General features: G+C 37.5%; 2 protein-coding genes and 1 non-coding gene across 4 annotated transcripts; all 3 read right to left on the reverse strand.

Moving 5' to 3' along the window:
• Positions 1-9,432: 9,432 nt before the first annotated feature.
• On the reverse strand, positions 9,433-11,367 carry LOC109020675 (L-type lectin-domain containing receptor kinase IX.1-like). The gene has a single exon (XM_019003194.1). The coding sequence runs from the start codon at positions 11,365-11,367 to the stop codon at positions 9,433-9,435; it is 1,935 nt and encodes a 644-aa protein (XP_018858739.1).
• Positions 11,368-13,113: 1,746 nt separating this feature from the next.
• Positions 13,114-18,699, reverse strand: LOC109003384 (serine hydroxymethyltransferase 2, mitochondrial). Of its 2 annotated transcripts, XM_035682780.1 has the most exons (16): positions 18,480-18,695; positions 18,305-18,355; positions 18,103-18,189; positions 17,662-17,783; positions 17,451-17,527; positions 17,011-17,135; positions 16,417-16,509; positions 16,222-16,314; positions 15,908-16,105; positions 15,685-15,789; positions 14,990-15,055; positions 14,792-14,869; positions 14,434-14,545; positions 14,242-14,352; positions 13,957-14,124; positions 13,114-13,323 (listed from the first exon to the last, which is right to left on the reverse strand). In XM_035682780.1, exons 1-15 carry the CDS (start codon positions 18,567-18,569, stop codon positions 13,979-13,981), a joined length of 1,554 nt encoding a protein of 517 aa, XP_035538673.1. In that variant the 5' UTR covers positions 18,570-18,695; the 3' UTR covers positions 13,114-13,323; positions 13,957-13,978. The 2 variants fall into 2 exon arrangements, with proteins under 2 accessions (XP_035538673.1, XP_035538672.1); XM_035682779.1 differs by having other exon boundaries at positions 14,242-14,545; positions 18,480-18,699.
• Positions 18,700-19,153: 454 nt separating this feature from the next.
• TRNAN-GUU lies at positions 19,154-19,227 on the reverse strand. Its single transcript has one exon. It is a non-coding gene; the product is annotated as a tRNA-Asn (tRNA).
• Between the last annotated feature and the right edge of the window lie 2,707 nt (positions 19,228-21,934).

The following is a 21,934-nucleotide window of genomic DNA, read 5'->3' on the forward strand; positions in this document are numbered from 1 at the left end:
ATGGTTTATGCATAGAAGGTTTATATGGGTATTGAGGATTTTCATTCAGTAAGCTTGTTGTGTTCTGATGATGTGATTTGTTGGGAGGTTGATGTTTATATTAAGACTGTGTATTGTCTTAGAATAGTTATTCTGGAGTAATTGATGTAAATAAATGAGTATTTTGTGTGATAGAGAAAAATTAGAGTATGTATTATTTGGATGGAAAATGATTTTTAAGTGACATGAGTTAACTTTTCGGACTCTCGGGGACGAGGCGTTACAGCTTCGCATGGACGAACGCATCTTCCTATAGAAGAACACGAAGATGAAAACAAGTTCTTCTTCTCATCTTCTTCTTTGCATGCCCTAAACCTCCTAGAATATAGACGACAATCTTACAGCCCCTTGGTTTTTTTTTTCCATTAATTTTCCTCTTGAAGAAAATCTGAAGTCCCCGTTGCGCGTAAATTGTACAGCCTCTTTGGTTCCGTCCATTCAGTTAGTGGAAGAAGACCCAATTTTTAGCTATTAATTCCATTGTCGCTATTAGACAGAGTATCATTTCTAGATCATTGAATATTCAGGTTCTTTTTTTTCCCTCTTGTCTCCCCCTAACTCAATTTTCTATGTATTCTACTCTGGTTCCACGAAACTAGCATTCACTATAATATAGTTTTGTAATCCGGGCCATGAATAAATGTCTCTAAAAATTTGCTCATTAAGAAGTACCAAAATCTCATTCAACAGCTGAGCATTTCTAGAAGAAAAATCCTCCCAATTGAGCCCAACTCCAAGCCCCCGATTGCTCTGTTAAAATCTTCTCCCATATTCCAAGTTCTCATATTCAAGAGGCCAAAGTCAGAGTTAATAACAACATCGAAAACAGAGAAAACAAAGTTCAAAAGCTTTTCCATGTACACCTAAAAGCAGAAAAAGCAGGTGATATGGAGATGGAGAGCGATGGATTTAGGATACGATATAGAGAGGAAGAGGGTTTTAGGATATGATATGGAGAGGAAGAGGGAGAAGAAAACAAAATGGAGAGGGAGAAGGAGAGATAGATGCTTTTTAGAGGGAGAAGAAAGCCACAGGATTGCTTTTGAGATAGATGTTGACGTGTTAGCCTGTTGCATCTCGGTTCCATATGGTCGGTTGTACCTAGTAGAATTGATTTTTCATTATCAATTTTTTTCCTTGTATTGATTACGACTTTCTATCTTCATTTCATGTATGACCATTGAGTGAAATCCTTGCTGCACAAGTGCACATGTTATTAACTGTTTATAGTGTTTACTGTTTAGTGTTTATGTAGTTATCTCTAAGTCAGTGTTCAGTGTTGTAATAAATGAGACTATTATAACTTATGGCTACATGTTATTTAGTTTTTGAACTATTGTATTTAGATTTTTTTATTATTTTTTAAGTATTTTTTTATAGGTTCGTAATTAGGCTTTGGTGAGCCCAGAAGTCAAAAAAGGACCTTGAGTTAGCCCAATAAACGGTCGAAGCTCCAACCTCCGATCGGAGTCGAAGTGAAAATTCTCCTCCAATGGAGGTCGGAAACGACTACTTCAACTCCGTTGGAGTCAGAGCTTAGGTCCTAGGTCCTAGTTCTATCATAGGGGAGAGAGAGAGAGAGAGAGAGAGAGAGAGAGAGAGAGAGAGAGAGAGAGAGAGGATGTTAGTTGTCCTAAGTCACATAGGCATTTGGACACTTCCACTTCCTAATGCAGTAAGAATGTTTGTGTGGAGGGCCTGTAATGAAAGCTTGCCTACTTTGGATAACTTGTTGAAAAGGAAAGTGGTTTAAGACAACACATGCCCAATCTGTCAATCTGAAATTGAAACATCAGCACATGTCCTATGGAATTGCGAGGCTGCTAAACATGTATGGAGCCAAGGTTGTCGAACGGTTTAGAAAATGAGTATTACACTCCCTTCTTTCAAAGGAATCTAAAACCATATGGTCACTGTCCTGCAGGAAAATTTGCTTACGGAGGTGGCTATGATAACACGACTACTATGGTCCAGAAGGAATGATTTTATTCATGGCAAAGGTTTTATGTACTCAAACCTACTCATCAGCATAGCCAAGAGGGAATTGGATCTATTCAACTACAGCCAGAATAGTGAGGACCCAGGCATACCAAGCACTAATGTTCATGCTGCTGCCAAATGGGCACGACCTCCTGTAGGCAAGTACAAAATGAATGGGGATGCCACCCTCAATGAAGAAGAGGGCTTACTTGGCATTGAAGGTATTTTATGGGATAGTCATGGGCAGGTCATTGGCACCATCCAAGCTAAGAGGCGCCTGAAATTGAGTGCTTATCATGGAGAGGCCTATGCAATGATGATGAGCTCCATCTTCTGCAAAGAGGTGGGTGTGACAAAATTCGTCCTTAAGGGCGACACCATGCAGGCTGTAAACTTATTAAATACACCCCAAACCGACTGGAGCTATGGTGGTCTTCTCATTGAGGATGCCAAGCAACTTATGAATGCTTTTGCAGAGTGGATTGCAGTTCACACCAAGCGGGAAGGCAACACAGCAGCCCACCTTCTAGCACAAAATGCTCCTCATTAGTGAGGATTTGTATGAACTTTAGGAAGTTCCTCTTTGTGTTTAGCATGTAGTAAACAATGAGTTACTGTAATCTCCAATTCACAGTAATAAAATGGTTTCCAGTTTCAAAAAAAAAAAAAAGGGGACCTTTGCTTCTAAAGGGGCTAAGGGACTTACTTCCCACTCTCAATATGATTAAACAGATTGTGATTATGTGATGTAACACAATAAGAAATGCAACAGCTCATGATTGTGATCATTTGTAGCACAATACATACATCAACTTTTGATTCTCCTAAAAATACAAAACATGTTATATGACTCAACAAGATAATCAAGAATGATGGGAACCAGGGTGGGCCTGCCCTTGAAGATCTTTTGAAAGTTTCAGATGAGCCAATTATAAGATCAAGAGCCAAGAAGATCAAGTAAGCAATGCAATGATTGGTGCAATCTACTTGGGACGCAGCTAACAAGAGCCTAACACTCAAGATGAGCTTGAAAGAAGGAGAACCAGTTTTAATCCACTTGATTCAAGCTGTGGAAGACATGACCTAAAGATAGGACCTATTGTTATTGGAGGCTTCCAAATTGGTTAAATGATTTATTTTATTAGTTTATAATAAGTGGGCATGAGGATGATTAGCCCACATATGTCTCTTATTTCTTATGAACTAGGGTTTTTTGGTAGGCCTTGCATTTTGGCCAAGAGCTTATTTGGAAAGTTATTTTTTAGGAACTAGGGTTTCATGAATTTACTGTAGCATTACTGTAGCTGCGACTACTGTAGCCAGACACTGTTCATCTAGGGTCATTTTGGGTAAAATGAGCTTTATTTTAGTTAGGGTTTTGATTAGGTTTGAGTTTAAATACTCTTTGTAGCCCCATTTGAAGAGGCAGACAATATTGAATTTTATTTGTGAGTTGAGTTTACTCCTCTTGTTCTTGATTGAACTCTTGAACTTATCAAAGATAAATCACAACCTTTGTGGTGTTCCTCCTTGTAATCTGGGTTCTTGAGACGGGTTGTAATACCCCGTCCTCGAGGGTTCGGAGAGTTAACTCATGTCACTTAAAAATCATTTTCCTTCCACATAGTACATATTCTTATTTTTCTCTATCGCACAAAATACTCATATATTTAAATCAATTACTCCAGAATAACTATTCTAAGACGATACAAAATTTAATATAAACATCAATCTCCCAACAAATCACATCATCAGAGCACAACAAGCTTACTGAATGAAAATCCTCAATACCCATATAAACCTTCTATGCTTAAACCATCATTCTTAACTCTTCTCACCCATGCTCCATATCCTTGATCCTCAACTGAAACATTCAAATCATCTGAAAAATATTGTGGAGATAAGGGGTGAGTTATCAACAACTCAGTAAGTAGAGAACATATACTAGCATGTAAACATGAGCATTTTCAGAAAGTTCAGTATGCAGAAACAAAAATATTTTATTTTTATATGTAGATCTTAGAAAAACGTGTTATCAGAAAATTAGAGCGACTTTTCAATATTTTCATACTCAAAATCAACAATTCATATTTAAGGATCCATTTGACATTCAAAAACGCTTTGGCATAACATAACTGAATATCTTCATCTTATCATATCATATCATATTCCATGTTTAAGCCCCGTGGTAGAGTTGTGCTATCCCCGGTGGCCAAACTAGGCAGTATCATGTGGTGAACTTCCTCTTTTTCAATCTCGGAGCCCCGAGTGTGCACACAGGAAAGAACACGTAAAAAGACCACTTTGTTTACAAAGTGGGTGCACTCATATCATATCATGGTGGTACCAACCATATCACGTGAATAGTATCATCATATCAGAACCATATTCAGAACAGATTAGTATGCCAAAGTTTTATCATATCCATATCATATCAAAACACGTGCGAAACATATTCATATCATTTCTATTTGATAAAAAACAGATCCAAATCATTTCATATCACATGCATAAAAATTTCAATGATATCATATTCGCTCTTTTGCATATTTCAGAAACATGTCAAATATTGCTCATGTTTACACATTTCATGTCAAAAACATTTCTTTTCTCTTTCATACGTATCTCATGAGGGAATGCAAAACATATACTGAGGTTGTTTTTTCACTTTTTCTTTTTAAAACAACATGCACATTTTTACAAACCAATCTCAATTCATTTCTTTTTATGCAAATCTAGCATAGGAACCCCGCTTACCTGGATTTCTTAACTTTTCAAAAATTTCCTCAACAATGCCGAACAAAATTAATTGTCACCTATAAGATAATCACGTAAATTTTCATAAATTTCCAATCAATCTCGTATTTTGATATTCAAGCCTACAACTTCTAAAATAATCCATTTTTAATTCCTCAAACTCAAACTTCTCATTATTCTCAAAAATACCCACATCTCTTTCTAAACTCATCAATATCTAACTTCGACTAAACATTTAATTCTAACTTATTTACGAAAGAGATCTTACTATAATTTATAATACAAAGTAACATAACTATAAGAAAATCATTATAATTAGAAACTCATACTTTTGTTTAAATAATAATAAAACAAAGATATTATTTTAAAAGGATATTTTAAAATATTGTTTTTAAGTGTTACTTATCAGTCTACTTACTAACTATTCCAATAGAATATAAGCCCTATTAAAAAATACCCATTTAACAAAATAAATCCATGCGTCTACGCCTAAATAAAACATACTTTACAACCCACGCAATATACTCATGATTTCAAATCCGAAGTACATAACATAAACTTAATTAAGCTAACACCCTAAACACTAACCTTGGAGGCGTACTATAAGAGGACAGAAAATAAAAACAAAACAATATTATTTCCTACTATTTTTTTTTATAGAAGAGCCGGAAGCCACCTGTCCATTAGCGACCCCGTCCCAATTTTATTAATAAACCTCACTTATGGCGGAGGAAAACCGTGGTAACAAAACTGACACTCGGGATACAGACCATCCCTTGTATCTAAACCAAAACCCAAAACCAAAAATACAAAGCCACCTAAAACTGCAGACCCATACCAGCAAAACAAAAACTAAAAAAAAACCTGCTTATAACTGCAAAAACAATACCCCAACCCGAACCACTCTTCCGCGAAGCAACATCAGCATGAAACGAAAACCAGAAGCAGAACAAAGACTCATCTATTTCTTCCGCCTAACAGAAGGTAATCCCCATTTATCAACTCTAATCAAACCCCGTAACAGAGGAGAGACCTCACCCATACTCTGCCATACCACATCACCATCGATTGCCCCCCTTCTAGCTAACCAATCCGCAACCCCATTTCCTTCCCTATGAATGTGCATAAACCGTATATCCATATTAATGAGCTGAAGTTGCAAATCCTCCCAAAAATCCTCCAAATACCAGCTACCACATCGTTTATTATCTAACCATGCCAAAACCACTTTAGAGTCCAATTCAATATCTACTGCAGTGAAATTCAAATTCTTACAATATTTAACACCCTCCACTAGAGCTCTCAACTCTGCATAATTAATGTTACCGTATCCAATATTCTTTGAAAATGCTAACAACAGATTACCATGCATATCCCGAATCACACCTCCTACCCCTGACACACCTGGATTCCCAAGACTACTCCCATCCGTGTTTAGCTTCACACGACCTTGTTTCGGCTTAGACCAAGCTATGTAATTAATCTGTTGTTGTTTGATTGGAACTTGCTGTAGATTAAAACAATTAAGAATGTGAAGGTCTTAGGCTTTGAAAACCCTTGACAGATAACGCCCACCCACTGTTTGATAGATTGCCACACAACTTGACCAGATTCAATCTTCCCTTCCATACGGGCCTTACATCTCCTAGTCCATAGCCTCCACGAAATCACTGTAGGTAAAACACCCAAAATGACACCAGATTGAGAGGCATTAGAAGCTCTCCGAAACCAACTAAGACATGTTTCATACCAGTTCCTTCCAATAGGTAGCCCAAGCATAACTCCAATTTTTTTCCAGACTTCAGTAGCCACTTCACCAGCAAATAAAACATGATTTAAGTCTTCATATTGTCCTTGAATATAGTAGTTGCATCTTGAGACTAAAGGAATACCAATTCTCTGAATTTTATCATCCACTGCTAAAGCTCCATGCCAAGCCTTCCCCATAAATACTGAAATTTTTTTTGGAAGAATGCTATTCCAAATCCACTTATTCCCCTTAAAATTCTGACCTCTAACACGAACACAATCCCAAGCTGATTTTGTTGAAAACTTTCCACTTTCACTAGTAGTCCAGATTAACAAATCACTGCCTTCTTAACAATTTGCAATAACCTCTAGGGCCCTCTCTGCAGCCTCAGACCCGACAAGCCTCTCTAACCGAGCCATATCCCATCCTCTATCCAATATACAATCTTTTATCTTCAAAAGAGGTTGCTCACTTACCAAAACATTATCAGCAAGAGGCCCCTGATCCAACCATTTATCATACCAAAAAAATACATTACCTTCTTGAATTTTCCATTTAGAATTACTCAAAACTGTAGGAATATTTCTAACAATCATCCGCCAAAAACTTGTACCCTTTTGAGAGTCCAGCAACATCAAAGGTTTATTCCCCACATATTTCCTACTATTAAGTTAACATAATTTACGTATAGATCCGTATATATATATACATATATATATATATACATTTACACCAGAAAATTGATTACATCCGTATATATATATACATATATATATATATACACTAGAAAAATGGGTTTACATATACATCCGCATATATATATATATGTAAGTACACAGAAAAAAAATACTTCACACAGTGCGGCGGAAGCACTTACAGAGAGGTGGGGGGGAGCACGACGGCGTGGAGCTGGGGCTCGCTACGGCGGACGAGGGTGGCGCTTGGTCACTAGCTGCGAGAGCAAGAGAGAGAGACGAGAGAGGGACACACGGTGAGAGAAAGAGGGAGAGATCGAGAGAAGAGAACCCCCAACAGGAGTGGCGTGAGCATACCGTGGGAAAAACTGAGGCGGTGTGTGGCGGACCAGGGTGATTGGGGAGTCCTCGCCGGCAGTTTCGGTGGGGTCACCACCAGGAGGAGCTTCCGGAGGAGGAGATTTCGGCTGCTTGAGGGGCTGAACTGCTCTGTTTTCGGCTACCAAAACAGAGGAAGGCAAGGCTTGAAACAGAGGCTTCAAGGGAGCTGGGCGGCAGTTTCGTGTGGCTGGGCACGGTTGGCGTGGTGGACTCAGGGTGGCTGAGGTACCGGCAGACTGTGTATGGTGGAGTTGCTGTACGAAAATGGCTCTACGGTGGCGGTTGTTGTTGCAGACCGAGGCTTTGGTTTGGTGTTTTTACAGAGAACAATGGTCTTCTGTGAGAGGGAACCGAGCGGCACTTAGTCTAGGGTTAAGTTGCTTAACCATATAAGTATTATATATATATATATATATATAGAAGATATAAATAGTAAACGGAAAACCAGAGGAAAGGGGATGAAAATGTATGCATGAAAAAGGAATCATGCGACGTGTTCTGTTACTCCCACGGAATTTAACTCTTCAGCATAAAAAAAATACATAAAATAAAACACTAATAATAATTAAACCCAATAATAAGTTAATTTAATTTGAGAAGAAATTTAAACGCATAACAATAATTAATTTACGGAAAGCACTTCAAAAATATTTTTCATAAATTAAAAATCATAAAAACATTCCAATTAAAAATCTAATAATTTTAAAACAAGAGAATAAATTCTGAATCATTAAAAATACACTAAAATATGGAATGTTACATGGGTTCTTCAACGTGTCTAGATTTTAATATAATCTAGGTTCTTGAAACGAGTTCTCATCGGTAGGGGTGTCAAATCGTGTTAACGGGTCATGTTCGTGTCGTGTCAAGACATATATATTATATTATATAGGTCAACCCTAACCCGACCCGTTAAGCTTATCGTGTCAAAATCTCAAACCCTAATACGACCCAATAACATAACGGGTCGTGTTGTGTCAACCCGTTTTGACCTATTTATGTAAATAGATTGAAACAAACCCAAAATTAACCTCTTTAATTTAGTTAAGTTTAGCATAATTTTATATAAATGTTAAAATCATAATATGTATAAAAAAAATATAAAACTAACTACAAGTCTAAAATTACAATCTAAATAATAAAAATATCGAAATTAAAATCCCAAAAATTTTATTTTTTAGGTATAAGGGTATAATTGTAATTTTAAATTTCTTAACGGGTCATAACGGGTTGACCCGTTATCAATCCGTTAAGCTATCGTGTCTTAACGGGTCAATCTGTTTTGACCCAAATCCGTTAAGGGTAAACCCTAACCCACTTTTATCGTATCGTGTTCGTGTTGGGTTAATAGGTCGTGTCACATATTGACACTCCTACTCATCGGGTCCAGATTCTCCATCCATTGACTTGATTTTGGCTTTTTTGAAGAGTTTTCAAATTGATTGTGGGTTCAAGAGATTTCATTCCCGCAGGTTCATATCACATGTTATATGACTCCACAAGATAATCAAGCTCGCAAATTCAATAAATTTTGAACTAGCACAAAAACTCTGCACTCACACTATAGCCAAAGAAATTAAGACCAAAATGATCCTCTTATCTTGCATCGGAGGAATTTATTAAATCCAAACACGCCCGGCCAGAATGTTCTTATCAACGGTTGCAGACTGCTAGACACACATTAAGCGGGTAAACAAAGCGGCAAAGAGATCACTTTTTGCTGTTGAAGTTGATAAGGCAACAATAAGAGAAACTAGAGAGGGAAGAAAGTGCCGGTGATGATCTTAATTTGTATGAGTAGTTTTACAAAGTAAATATTGGTTCACATCTTCAACGACCATGCTCAAGGCTTGTAGTTATCAAAGGTTCACCAGAGCTGACCAACGGGGTTTGTATGTGATAAAAAGGAACAGGCATCATCATAGGAAGATTTGGCATTGTTGCCTCAAAATTAAGAACTTTAATTGCCTGTCTTATTGATGGCCTTAAACTTCGATCTGGGTAAGTACACCATAGTCCTACAATCATTAAACACTCAATCTGTTTCAGGTCGAAATCCATACGCATTCTCTCATCAATGGCCATAGGAAGCCTTCCGCTTCCATAAAGATTCCAAACCCACTCTACCAATCCCATTGCAGAATCCTTATCTGGGAGATCAACTGGCTTTCTCCCAGTAGCAATTTCTAAGGCAACCACCCCGTAGCTATATACATCTGACTCTTTACTAGCCCTACCAGTGGATACGTATTCGGGAGCCATGTAGCCTAAAGTACCAGCCAACCCAGTTGTCTGAGGACCCAGCGCCTCATGGTCCATGAGCCGTGCTAATCCAAAGTCTCCAAGCTTCACATTGAAACTAGAATCAAGCATGACATTGCTTGATTTGATATCCCGGTGTATTACACATTGCTCCCACTCTTCATGAAGATAGAGTAATGCAGATGCCAACCCAGTAGCTATCTTGTGTCTCAGTGCCCAAGTGAGAGGATTCCTCTTACCAAAGAGGTGAGCATCAAGGCTACCATTAGGCATAAACTCGTAGACAAGTAGGAACTCACCTCTGTCATGGCACCATCCTATGAGTTGAACCAGGTTCTTGTGCCTCAGTCGGCTAATGATCTTCACCTCAGTTAAGTATTCTTTTCTTCCTTGTTTAGACCCCCGCGAAATTTTCTTAACAGCAACTGCGATGTCCAATTCAATCAAGTACCCCTTGTAAACAGCACCAAACCCTCCTTCACCCAACTTCCTTTCATTTGAAAAGTTGTTGGTGGCTGACGCAAGATCTCCGTAGGAAAACCTTCTTGGTCCTGCCCCTCGCTCAAGGTCGTCATTAATTGATCTTAAGTTCATCGTCTCTGGAGTTTTCTTTTTCTTTCCCTTCCATTTCCGCAGTATTACAAATGTTAATGATGCCCCAGCTATCAGAATGCCACCTGATATCGTTATACTGACCAGTATTGTCATTTTTCTAGCATTCTTTCCATTTGGTTCCGCTATGTCTAAAGTTGAGTTGAATTCCCACGATTGAAGTGTATGTCGCTCTAAAATACTCGAGCCTCTAGCAGCTGAAAATCCAACTGTGACCCACTCAGGAAGAACCTGCATGAGATCAATTTCATAAGAAAGACTGGTATTCTCCCCAGCATTAGAGGTTGTTCCGTATTTCCAGGAGACACTCAACTTCTTCGTAGAAGCAGTATACGTAACCCATACATCAGCAGTATCTTCACTATGCAAGCTAGCATTCCAAGCAGTATAATTAACAGATTTGAGGGAGTTGATGCTAATCCCCACATGCTGAACTTCAGGATCCCATTCAGAGTTCACAAATGAATCGAACTCAACAAGAACAATTTTGTTTTGTTGTGACAAAGTACTGGTCGTGGTGTTGAATAGGCCTAGAAATCCACCTGCTGAATTTGGTGGTATTTCGAAGCCAACAGGAGCCAGGAAGAATGCAAGCCCACCGGCATAAAGTGGACTAGGAGGAGTCGTGATAGTGAACGAGTAATGTGTGGTAAAATCAGTGAGCTTTCCCGTTTCAGAGTCCCAGAGCGGCACCTTCCTAGCATAGACGACCCAACCAATTCGGCAAAAATAATTACCATCAAGCTGGTTCATTGCAATGGCTCCATTAGAAGGTACAGCATCACCCATATATAGCATGTCGGTGGAACTGGGATAAAATCTAGTTATTTGGAAATAAACTGAATAAACAGTACTGGGAAGCAGCAGAAGGAAGAAGAAAAGAGGTAACATGATTACTATGTCCTAATTAGATCGGAGGAGCTGAGGCTGCGGCTTGAAAGGTGGGGAGAGAGAGAGAGATCAGTACGAACAAGTTGGAGAGGCATGAATGTGTGGAAGTTGCATCTGTACTTAAAAGAGTTAATATTTCAACGATGCACAAGTTTCAACCGGCCACCAGTATGCAGTAATTATTATATCTGGTGGAGTTTCATTCAAAATAAAATATAGAAGGTAAGACTTTATGCAGCTCCCTGGCAAGCCGGCACATTATCAGCAGTTAACGTGCGCATGCAGTTTCACTTGCACCCATACCAGGTACATAGACAAGTTAATATGGCGAGGAGAGAGACTTCATGCAGCTCCCCAGTCGGAACAATGGCGTCAGCGCACTGATGCCGAATATAAATTAACAAAGCAATTGTGGTCTCATTTCATCCATATGTCATCAAATTGGCATCTCCTTCATATATAACTTAAACAGCCCAATAGTTTTGCCGAACGACAGTTTGAAGGCGAATCAGTCAGAGACAGACAGTGTGTGCTAGTTGCAGTGATCGGCCGGCGATTAATTTCATATATCTGATTATGAATCTATAAACAAAGACTGAAGTCAATGGTCATTATTTGTAATTCCAAATATTCTCTTGTTTGATTTATTTGTTTTTCCTCCTATATTCAACGGTGATCAATAAAAGAGTATAGGTACGCGGTCAAGTGCTTTTAACGATTCAACATGGCTTTATGATTTTCTACAGCATGCCAATCAAGAGCGCCGGCAAAATTATCTGTATTCTCGTTTTTGTTTAATCACTTATAGTATGAGATTTGATTTCCGAGTTCAGTTCATAAACCTGCTTGATCCGCGGGATATTATTAAATTTTCAGTTCTATTTTACTTTTTATTTTGTTTATGACTTTATTGTGTTAATTTGTTTAAACATGATTTTTTTCGATGATTAGTTTTAATGAAATATATAAGGTAAATGAAACAAGACAAAATGCTATAGACGAAAGGAGATAACATAACGATATATATGAGACAGGTAATGAAGTGATAATAAATGGTAAAAATAATAACCAAGAAAACAAATAGAAAGTGCAAGAGACAAGAAGAAGTGCAAGAGGAAGGCAGGATTTAAAGGATGGAATTAATAAATTATAATGAACAAAATCATATCTGATCATGAGAAGTTGAAGAGATCATGAGAAGTACAAGAGATGAGTAATGAAGTGGTGCTAAATGATATGTAATTTGACAAGAATACGAAGGGTTATATTTCAAATTTTTTTGCTCTTATATTAATTTAATTTATTTTAATTTAAACCTAGTCCGAATCTGCTTTGTAGATGGTTCAATTTCCTCCACACCATGAACAGTATAAAAGTGCTGATCTACCTGCTAAAGCTCTTGAAACTCACCCATGTCCTCTGTTAAGAGCGGAGACCTTTCTACCTCGTATTGAATATAAGAACTATAGGAAAGTTGATGAATGAGATCCTACATTAATGTTTGGGAGGAAGAAGTTCTTGTCTTTTTTAATGATTCGGTGATTTCAATGAACTCCAATTATACTGCTGATTGATCCTTTTAAAGTATAGGTACGTGTGACTTGGATTTGTTCCAGCCTCAATAAAATCGTTTCCAGTGAAGTATTGTACAAGCTACTAACAAATGGTTACATTGGCCATTTTCAGTTGTAAAGGCATGCAATTTCTCAATGGTGGCAGAGCATTACCAGCATCTGCCTTGCTGAATACAGCATAGGGATAAAGTAGTTGCATTTCTTCAGATCAAGGCAAGTTTATTACATTGCAAATCCTCGCTTAATATGAATATATACATTCGTGAAGGTCCAAATCAAGGTTTGATTGATTATACAATAGAAGTTGTAACTACACATCCTTGACATAAGGCCCTTCTCTTTTCCCAACTTGGACAACTAACTTGGTTTTTGCTCACAGTTCCTGTTCCCAAAGATAAAAAAAAGGACTGATTAGATCATTTGCTTTCCAATGTAAAGATCATTCTTTCTTTGGATTTAATGAAAAAAGTTCTACTACATGATGTCTGTTCTACAGAATACATGATGCTTTGAAGCCCAAACGATTATTTTACATTAGGACGATTTATGCATGCATCAGATAAAGAAATTAAACAATAAAAAATATAATACTGTGCTCCCTAATGCAACTGAGAAGTTGCTGCTAATAACTCTCAAGTGTCAGACAAAGGAGGTCAAACTTGATAATCAGTCAGTTGTTGTAACGCCCAATGGAAGTCCTAAGCTACACGGCCTATACTTTAAAGGACTAGTCAATGATACAATTAGAGTCTTATTAGAACCTAATAAAGAGCAAGAACTTCTCCTTCCTAAGCAATATGGAATCTTATATACCACCTATCATTATCCTTATCATATGGGATATCATAGTTGTCAGATATGAAATTCTTTGATATTCAAGCTTTGAAAATTTTTTCTTGATAGTTTAGTCTTTATGAGAAAAAAAGTAGGAAAAAATAAAAGGATTTAACCCCTAACAAAATTAGCCTCATCAGCACAAATGCAAGACTCCAGTGAGATCCAGGTTATAACTAACCTTACAGAACAGAAATTCTGTCTCATTTCTTGTACTTCATTGTTTCTTTCTCAAACCCTATTGTAGGAAACTGCTTTGCATACTCCTCAACATCATGTCGGAGCTTAGCAATTCCAGATTGAAAGTGAGAAGACTGCATTGTGGCCAAGAAGTCCTTCAACTTTGTTCCTGGTAGACACATAACAATTTACTCTGTATTAGTAGATTTGAGCAAATGGGTTTTCCCCATATCAAAAAACACACTCCCAATGACAAGGAAATTACAAATATCAAAGATATAGGCACCTTGAGTTTCTGCCTTGATCTTCACAGCCAACTTCACAGCAGCATCAAAGAATTCTGCTACCTTAGCAAAATCCTCCTCAACAAATCCCCTAGAAGTAAGAGCCGGAGTTCCTGAAGCGCACAAAAATTTATGAGGCTTAAATACTCCACAGAAATCAAATAAGGACTTTCTGATCAAGGAAAAGCCTTTACCCATCCTGATGCCACCAGGGACCATGGCAGAGACATCTCCAGGAACAGTGTTTTTGTTGGCTGCAATGTGAACGGATTCCAGCACCTTCTCAACTCTAGAGCCATCGATTCCCTATAGAAAAAGTTGTTCTAATTATTAATCTTACATATCAGAGAGAGCTAACATCTCTGACGCATTCTACTAGCACACCTGGTATTGTCTTTCAACCAGAACTCTTAACAGATTAATTTCGAAGTAGTTGCTAAAGAACAAATAATTGGTAGAGTTGGATGATTCGACAAGACAAAAACCGTATCATGGAAGGTTTTTAATTACAGTGAAGAGAAGAAAAACAAAACAAAAAGTGTTCCCTAGTACCTTGTTCTTCAAATTCACCAATACCAGGTGGTTATCGGTACCACCGGAAACAAGTTCATAGCCATTCTCAACGAGAGTCTGCATAAATGCCCAAGTTATTCAATGATTTCAGTATTGGAAACAAATAAATTAGACATTTGATTGAAATTCCTAGAGTTCTACACGACCAAAATTTGCTACATCTAACTAATCTTATACCTGTGCAAATTTTGAGCAATTACTGAGAACTTGCTCTTGATAGGCTTTGTATTCAGAGGTTGTAGCCTGCGTCCAGAAAACATTAAGAAGATAAAAAGATTGCAATTTGAAACATTGACGAGAGCCCAACTTAAAGGGCAAGCTCATTTTGGTAATTTGATAAGAACATTCTTCATGGCTGCATTGGGGTTGGGAGGGGATATGTTATGATCCATATATAGGTCATCTAAAAGGGCAGGCATATGTAGAGAAAATGGAAGTCAATCTTCAAGAAAATGCTTCTGTGCACTGCCCTCTACACTATGCTTGTTCTTTTCATTTGGCATTTTCAATATCATTCTGTTGATATTGTAAATTATACCAAGGGCTTTGGGCAAAGCACAATTCATGCCATAATGACCAGAGCATGTATCAACTGCTCTACTCAACACATCATATATTACTAATTAAGAAAGACCATTTACAATATGAAAAAAGGGAAAAATAAAAAGAATACTAGAAAATCATTTACTTCTGATTTAATGTCTACTGTAGTCTGCAACAACCTTTTTGGGGGTGTGCTCACAATCCAACACAACAAGCCCCAATCCTAACTAAAATAGTCAGCAACACTGCCACAAACAATTGTAACAACAGCTATGATGATATAAATAATAGCTGAAAAATGGTAACAATAATCTTATCAGCAGACAAACCTGTTTCAGTGCAACTGCTAAACCGGTAATTGTGTGGTTGTGCGGGCCACCTTGAAGTCCAGGAAATACTGCTTGATTTATTTTGTCTTCATAATCATACAATATCTACAGGAGAAGTATAAAATTTTGAGCTATACCAAACAATCTCTCTCAATAGTAGTTAAAAAATGAGAACCAAAAACAAAAAAGCCAACAAAAAATGCTTAAAAACAGTTTCTCTCACCTCTTTCCCTTGTTTGTTGATCTCTTTTACCCCCTTTCTGAAGAAAATCATGGCTCCTCGTGGCCCACGAAGTGATTTGTGAGTTGTGGTGGTCACCACATCTGCATACTCGAAAGGTGATGGGATGACACCAGCTGCCACCAGCCCACTAATATGTGCCATATCTGCCAACAGGATTGCTTTCTGTTTGTCACACACCTGCCAAATGCAAAACAAATGTAACTTTGGATCCTCGAGAGCATCACATTGGCGAAAAACCACCTATACTAGTACATGATGGCTTGTTACTAGATATCAAATCTAAAGGAGGTTACCTTGCGAATACGTGCATAATCATACAGACGTGCATAAGCACTAGCACCAGCCACTATCAACTTTGGCCGGAAGAGTGTGGCACTTTTCTCCATCTGCAATGTACATGCTTTTATGTCACTCAAATCTTCTGCTTATACATAGATAGGGAATTTGAAAGGAAAAAATGAACGGAGTTGAGCTGCAAAGCTAGCTACCTGGTCATAGTCAATATAGCCAGTGCTCTCATTCAATCTATATGGCATTGTCTCAAAAAATATAGACACTGCGGATATCTTTTTGGTGTCAGTCTGCATAATAGCAAAAGAGATGATGTAATTCCCATATGAGAAAACCGAAAAGCAATGTTATAAAGAAGGAGAGTTGATCAAAATTTGTTACAAGCCTTGACAATATAAATGTCGTGGTTATCAATGCCATACACAAACGAGAAGTGCTAGGTTTACAAAGAAATTACACAAAAAGTAAGCTCACAAATTGATGAGACTAGATATGATATGTTAAATATACTGTATAGTAAAAAGTCCTTAACAATTTGATGTACCATAACAAGCTGCACCAATTTGTGAGATTACTTTTATGAAATTTTGAATCAAATATTTCTCTATATGGATATGACAACTTCCCAGTTATGAAGAAATGTTATAGAAATGATGCCTACATATCTTCAAGTTCAAAGGATATACAATCTAGTACTACTTAGGTAAACTAATGAGAGATTTATAAGAAGGAGAACATGATGGATTTACAAGGATCAGGATTCAGGATAAAATTAGATGCGATTTAAGTACCTGATAGCCATGAGAAAGATGCCCTCCGTGAGGAAGATCGAGTGCCATGATTCTCTCATGGGGTTTTAACAATGCCGTGTAAACATGGAAATTAGCTGGAGACCCAGATAGAGGCTGCACGTTCACTGCAATGTCAAAGGTGATATTGAGTTTAGGAAAGCTCGGAAATGATCACATTCTAATAACATTCAAACCCATTAGGCTAACAATATGTCTAAGCAGATGAGAGATTCTAGTTATGTCCACCAGGCTGACAAGGTTGGATGCATACAGATATTCATGGGTAACCATGTACTTGATCGAGAGAGATTTTCGACAAATGCTACGCACATATATGTGTTTTCAACAAGAATCAACAGCGATCCTCAGATAAAGAAAGAAACAGGGCAGTACAGAAAAAATAGCTCCAGATTCATTACCATACAAAAATACTTATTTACCTCCCCATTTTGCTGGATCCAATCGAAATGCTTCCAAAGCGCGCTTCTGGCATAGGGATTCTGCCATGTCAATGTACCTGAAAAGCGAGAGAGGTCCATGCTCTGTATCAAAATTTAATCGCATGGTCTAGAAATGAAAATTTAAAAGCCATGCTAATTGCAATAACATCCATGACAAGCATTAGAAGAGTTCAAGATCTAGTCGACTTACTCGTTTCCACCATAGTATCTAGCACCAGGATATCCTTCACTGTATTTATTAGTCATGACAGATCCAACTGCTTGCATTACAGAGACAGAAGTGAAGTTCTCTGAGGGAATAAGTTCTAGCCCCTTTACCAACACAACAATGAATTCCAATAAGATATTATATTACATAGTAAACTGTGATTATACATGCATGCCGTAGAGAAACCTGTAATGCTTTACCCAATCACGAAGAAAACGATGGAAATGTAAATGTAATTACTTCTTGGATAGGAGTTGAAGTTTTTAACATATTGGACAAAATTTAGGCCAAGAACGTTAATTACTTTGTTCTATTAATATCTCTCGATTCTGTGAGAATTAAACCATCCCATCCTAGTCAATGTAATTGACAATCTCCGACGAAAACAATTGCTAATTTTAACAGAAAACGAGCAGGAGTCACCTTCCATTGTCTAGTTTTCTCAAGCTCTATAATGTCCGCAATCTCCGGATCCACAACCTCGAGGGGAGCATTCAATTGCTTCGGCCACTATTACAGAAAAAGAACGTTTATAACATATATGCAATCCCATGCACGCACACGCACAGAGAATACAGCAATATATAAAAAATATATATGAAGAAAAGAAGATGAATTAGCTCACTGTGACACGGGTTTTGTCCTTCTCGTACACAGCCTCGTTAGGCAATGATGACTGAAACAGAAGAATACGAAAGATGATCATTTTTAAGCTAGTGTGAGAAAGGAACTATAACTGTAGGCAAGTAAAAAAAATGTGAAAAGGGACGAGAAGGAAAGAAAGAACAAACAGAGAGAACCATGTAATAGAGGGAGCCGCCATTGAAGAGAGGTCGAACGGGCTTGTCAAGGGAAGAGGCAATCCTACGAAGCGCCATCGCCATTGCCATCTCTCTCTCTCTCTCTCTCTCTCTCTCTCTCTGTGTGTTGAAGTATCGTTCTCTAGGATATGTGCAAGATAGTCCTATATACGTAGCAGAATACTTCACAATTCTAAGTTTCTAACACGTAAACTCTACTAAATTTTTTTAATTTTTTAATGTTTAGAAGTGTGGGGAGCAGAGATGCATGCGCGCATTGCACAAAAACCAGCCGTAAAAACGCTATCCTTAAGTTGCTATTTTGTTGGCCACAAAAGTGATCCCCCGAGGATATAACATGATAGGATGGCGATGTTTGAGAGACGAAGCTGGCCACCGAAGCCATTTTGTAGTAGTTTCCAATACAAGGCCTCTACCAACCTCAAAACTAGACCTTATCTATGTCATTTTCTTGGAGATGCTTTGTTGCCATTAATTATGAGCATGGGCTCCCTATTTCACAGCCCACTGGGCTGGTCCACAGATAGAAGCTGCCCCTTGTGGGTCCTTAGGATCCAGGCTTTTGGGCTGTATTGGCTTAATGCACTAGCCCATGATAGAGATAATAGCCCATTGGCCCTGTAACAGGATGCAGAAAAAAAAATGAAAACGAACGCTAGAAGGAGGGCTCGAACCTCCGACCTTGTGGTTAACAGCCACACGCTCTAGCCAACTGAGCTATTCCAGCTTGTTGACAAATACTTCCTTTATTTATATTTTATCAATATTAATTTTATCTGTTTTTACCAAAATTTGGATGAAAATTCTCTCACAGCAATATGATTTAACTTTACAGAGTCTGAACATATCAGGGGATATTGTCTATGATAAAGCTATAAGGACCCACATCATTAATGTCACGTATTGATAAAGAAGGTGGGACAGGTATATAATTGATAGTTTGCAGAAGCATAAGATTTATGGCATCTGATGAGTGTTTGAAGAGTCAATGATACGAAAAGCATTTAACTTGAAATGATATTATTATATGATGCTGATGCCACAGTACTCATGTTATGAAGAGCATACTCATCAACTTTTATCAAACAGAACATGCACTTGACTCTCATCCAGTCTCTCAATATATAGAAAGAGAAGATAGTGGGACAGTGGCTAATTACAAGGGATTTTCATACAAAATCACCATAAAAATGCTTTTCGACTTGTGCCAATTAGATATGGGTCATAATTAGTCTCTTCATAATTTACAGGTACAAATAATGTTAAATATCACAGCTAGATCAAGATGAATTAATTAGACACGGTCCAGAAGAACAAAAGTACTCAATTCCCACTTTCTGAATAACATTGCCATGGGCCATGGTGAAGTCCTTCACTTAACTGATAAAAGATAAGACACGCTAGTACTAATGTTAGTGTTTTGGATCCACTTTCCAGGCTAAGGATAAAGGAATCCAAGAAGGGTCAGAACAAGATAAGAAGCAAGACATTGATATGTGGGTTCCAAACCCTAGGGTCTAAAATGTCTGCATGTGCATGTCATATTGCATGTCCTCCGCTTCTTCTCTTTCCGTGCGAGATTTAAGAAACGCGACAAGTAGCTAGCAAGTCCCGACAAGCTTCGGTGAGTGTGTCCAGTGAAGGTGTGATTTTTCCATTTTCACATGCTCAGATCATTTTCTTTCCTCTCTCTCTCTGCTATTGGCAGTACTACTTCTAATTCATTTTGCAGACTTTGTATTTATGTGCTTTGTTCATTGTCTGTCAACTTTTCATATTGATCATGCAGTTCACCTACCATTTTAATTCATTGATGGTGCGTAGTTACAAAGATAGAATTTTTCAAAAAACCAATATATCTGTTGATTATTATGATTATCTGCATTAAAAACCATTCACACTACAGTTCAAGTAACAACATTTGGTGATCTATATATAATTTATATAGTTGTTGGGTTATCATTTTGTGTTTAATTTATTGTCAGAATCTTTCACATTCAAATATTAGAGTTGTCAATTATTACTTCTTTAGACAACTACTATGTACGTACCACGTTTGTTTTCACAATTATTCTCATATAATCTTATCAAATCATTACAATTTTATCAAATTTTCACACTAAATAAAATAAATAATTCAACTTTTTTTAAATTTTAAAACAAAAATAATATTAAAAAAATATATTATAATAATATTTTATTTCAATTCATTTCATCTCATCTGTGAAACCAAACGTAACTTAATCAATCTTATTTAAGAAATAAAAATCGATCCAGCTGTTCAATCAAGAAATCATCGATCGTACTTTGCATTGTCCTTAGGTACGTAGGAATGTTTCGGAATTTATAACATTATATCCCATATATTATTAGTCCGTAAATTATATATTTATATATGAAAAGTGCTATTCATCATCTATTTAATTTGCCACAATCCTCCCATCATATATAGTTTAATGTACGTGGTATTAAATGATTGTAAAAGTATTATCATTTATTAATTATCATCCAATCATTTAATGTCGCATAAAGATAGTGAATAGAATTTCTTGCTTCATTATAGGAGTCCTCGAGTTACAGATTTACCTAATGGTAAACATTAGCTAGGTTATCAAAATCATCAAAGTTATAATAACTTCATTAAATCAAGCCAATTATAAGCTCTAAACAGTGCAGGAGTAAATCTTGATTTGTATCCTAGTTATGTAATCAATCAATAAAATGTTGTCGATCTTATGACTTACCACCAAATCCTATGGAATAATCACCCAGCTGTGAGTCAAGCCAATCTATGCGAATTTACTGTTAGGGCCAAAGAAAGTTGACTGATTAACTGAGGTCACATTAACAGTCGGTGATGAAATCTATGGAAGTTGATATAATTTGGAAGATATGGTGATTTCTGTCCGACATATTATATACCTGTCATTCTTAACTCTTATCAGGATGACGAAGTTGCGGGTAAAATGACAAAGGCCGACATGGGTAAGGCCCACAAAAGTTGTACAGAAAAGGGATTTACAACGTATATGCTTTGGTACCTATAAGAGAAATGCATCGATCCTCCTCTCACTTGCACATGTTGCTGGCTAGGCAGCACAGCAGGAGCAACTGGTTTAATTTTAAATCAAGACTTCTGTGTTGAACTTAATGGAGACGCATCTCGTCCACCGGCGATCCTCATGCGTCTCTGGGTGCATGATGTCACCGTCGTGCTTTCCAGTGTCGGAAGAAATGGGGTACTCTCGCATCCATAGCTGCAGACATAGCAGAAGAAGCTGGAGATGGAGAAAGCTTTTGAGGAGGTTTGTTAGAGACAGTACTAAGCACTTATATGGGCCAAAACCTTTGTCTTTCCACTATGATGCTGTCAGCTATGCACAGAATTTTGATGAGGGTTTTGGAAATGATCAAGTGCCTGGACGACATTCCAT

This window comes from Juglans regia, chromosome 11 (assembly GCF_001411555.2).
Source record: "Juglans regia cultivar Chandler chromosome 11, Walnut 2.0, whole genome shotgun sequence".
Classification (NCBI taxonomy): Eukaryota; Viridiplantae; Streptophyta; class Magnoliopsida; order Fagales; family Juglandaceae; genus Juglans; species Juglans regia.

Excerpts from the sequence above, each read along its gene's own strand:
- LOC109020675 (XM_019003194.1), bottom strand. The coding sequence starts at position 11,367 with ATGTTACCTCTTTTCTTCTTCCTTCTGCTGCTTCCCAGTACTGTTTAT.
- LOC109003384 (XM_035682779.1), bottom strand. The coding sequence starts at position 18,569 with ATGGCAATGGCGATGGCGCTTCGTAGGATTGCCTCTTCCCTTGACAAG. Across the intron at positions 18,190-18,304 it reads AGGACAAAACCCGTGTCACA|TGGCCGAAGCAATTGAATGC; the intron begins GTGAGCTAATTC and ends TTTCTGTAATAG. Across the intron at positions 16,315-16,416 it reads GCTATATTGACTATGACCAG|ATGGAGAAAAGTGCCACACT; the intron begins GTAGCTAGCTTT and ends TGTACATTGCAG.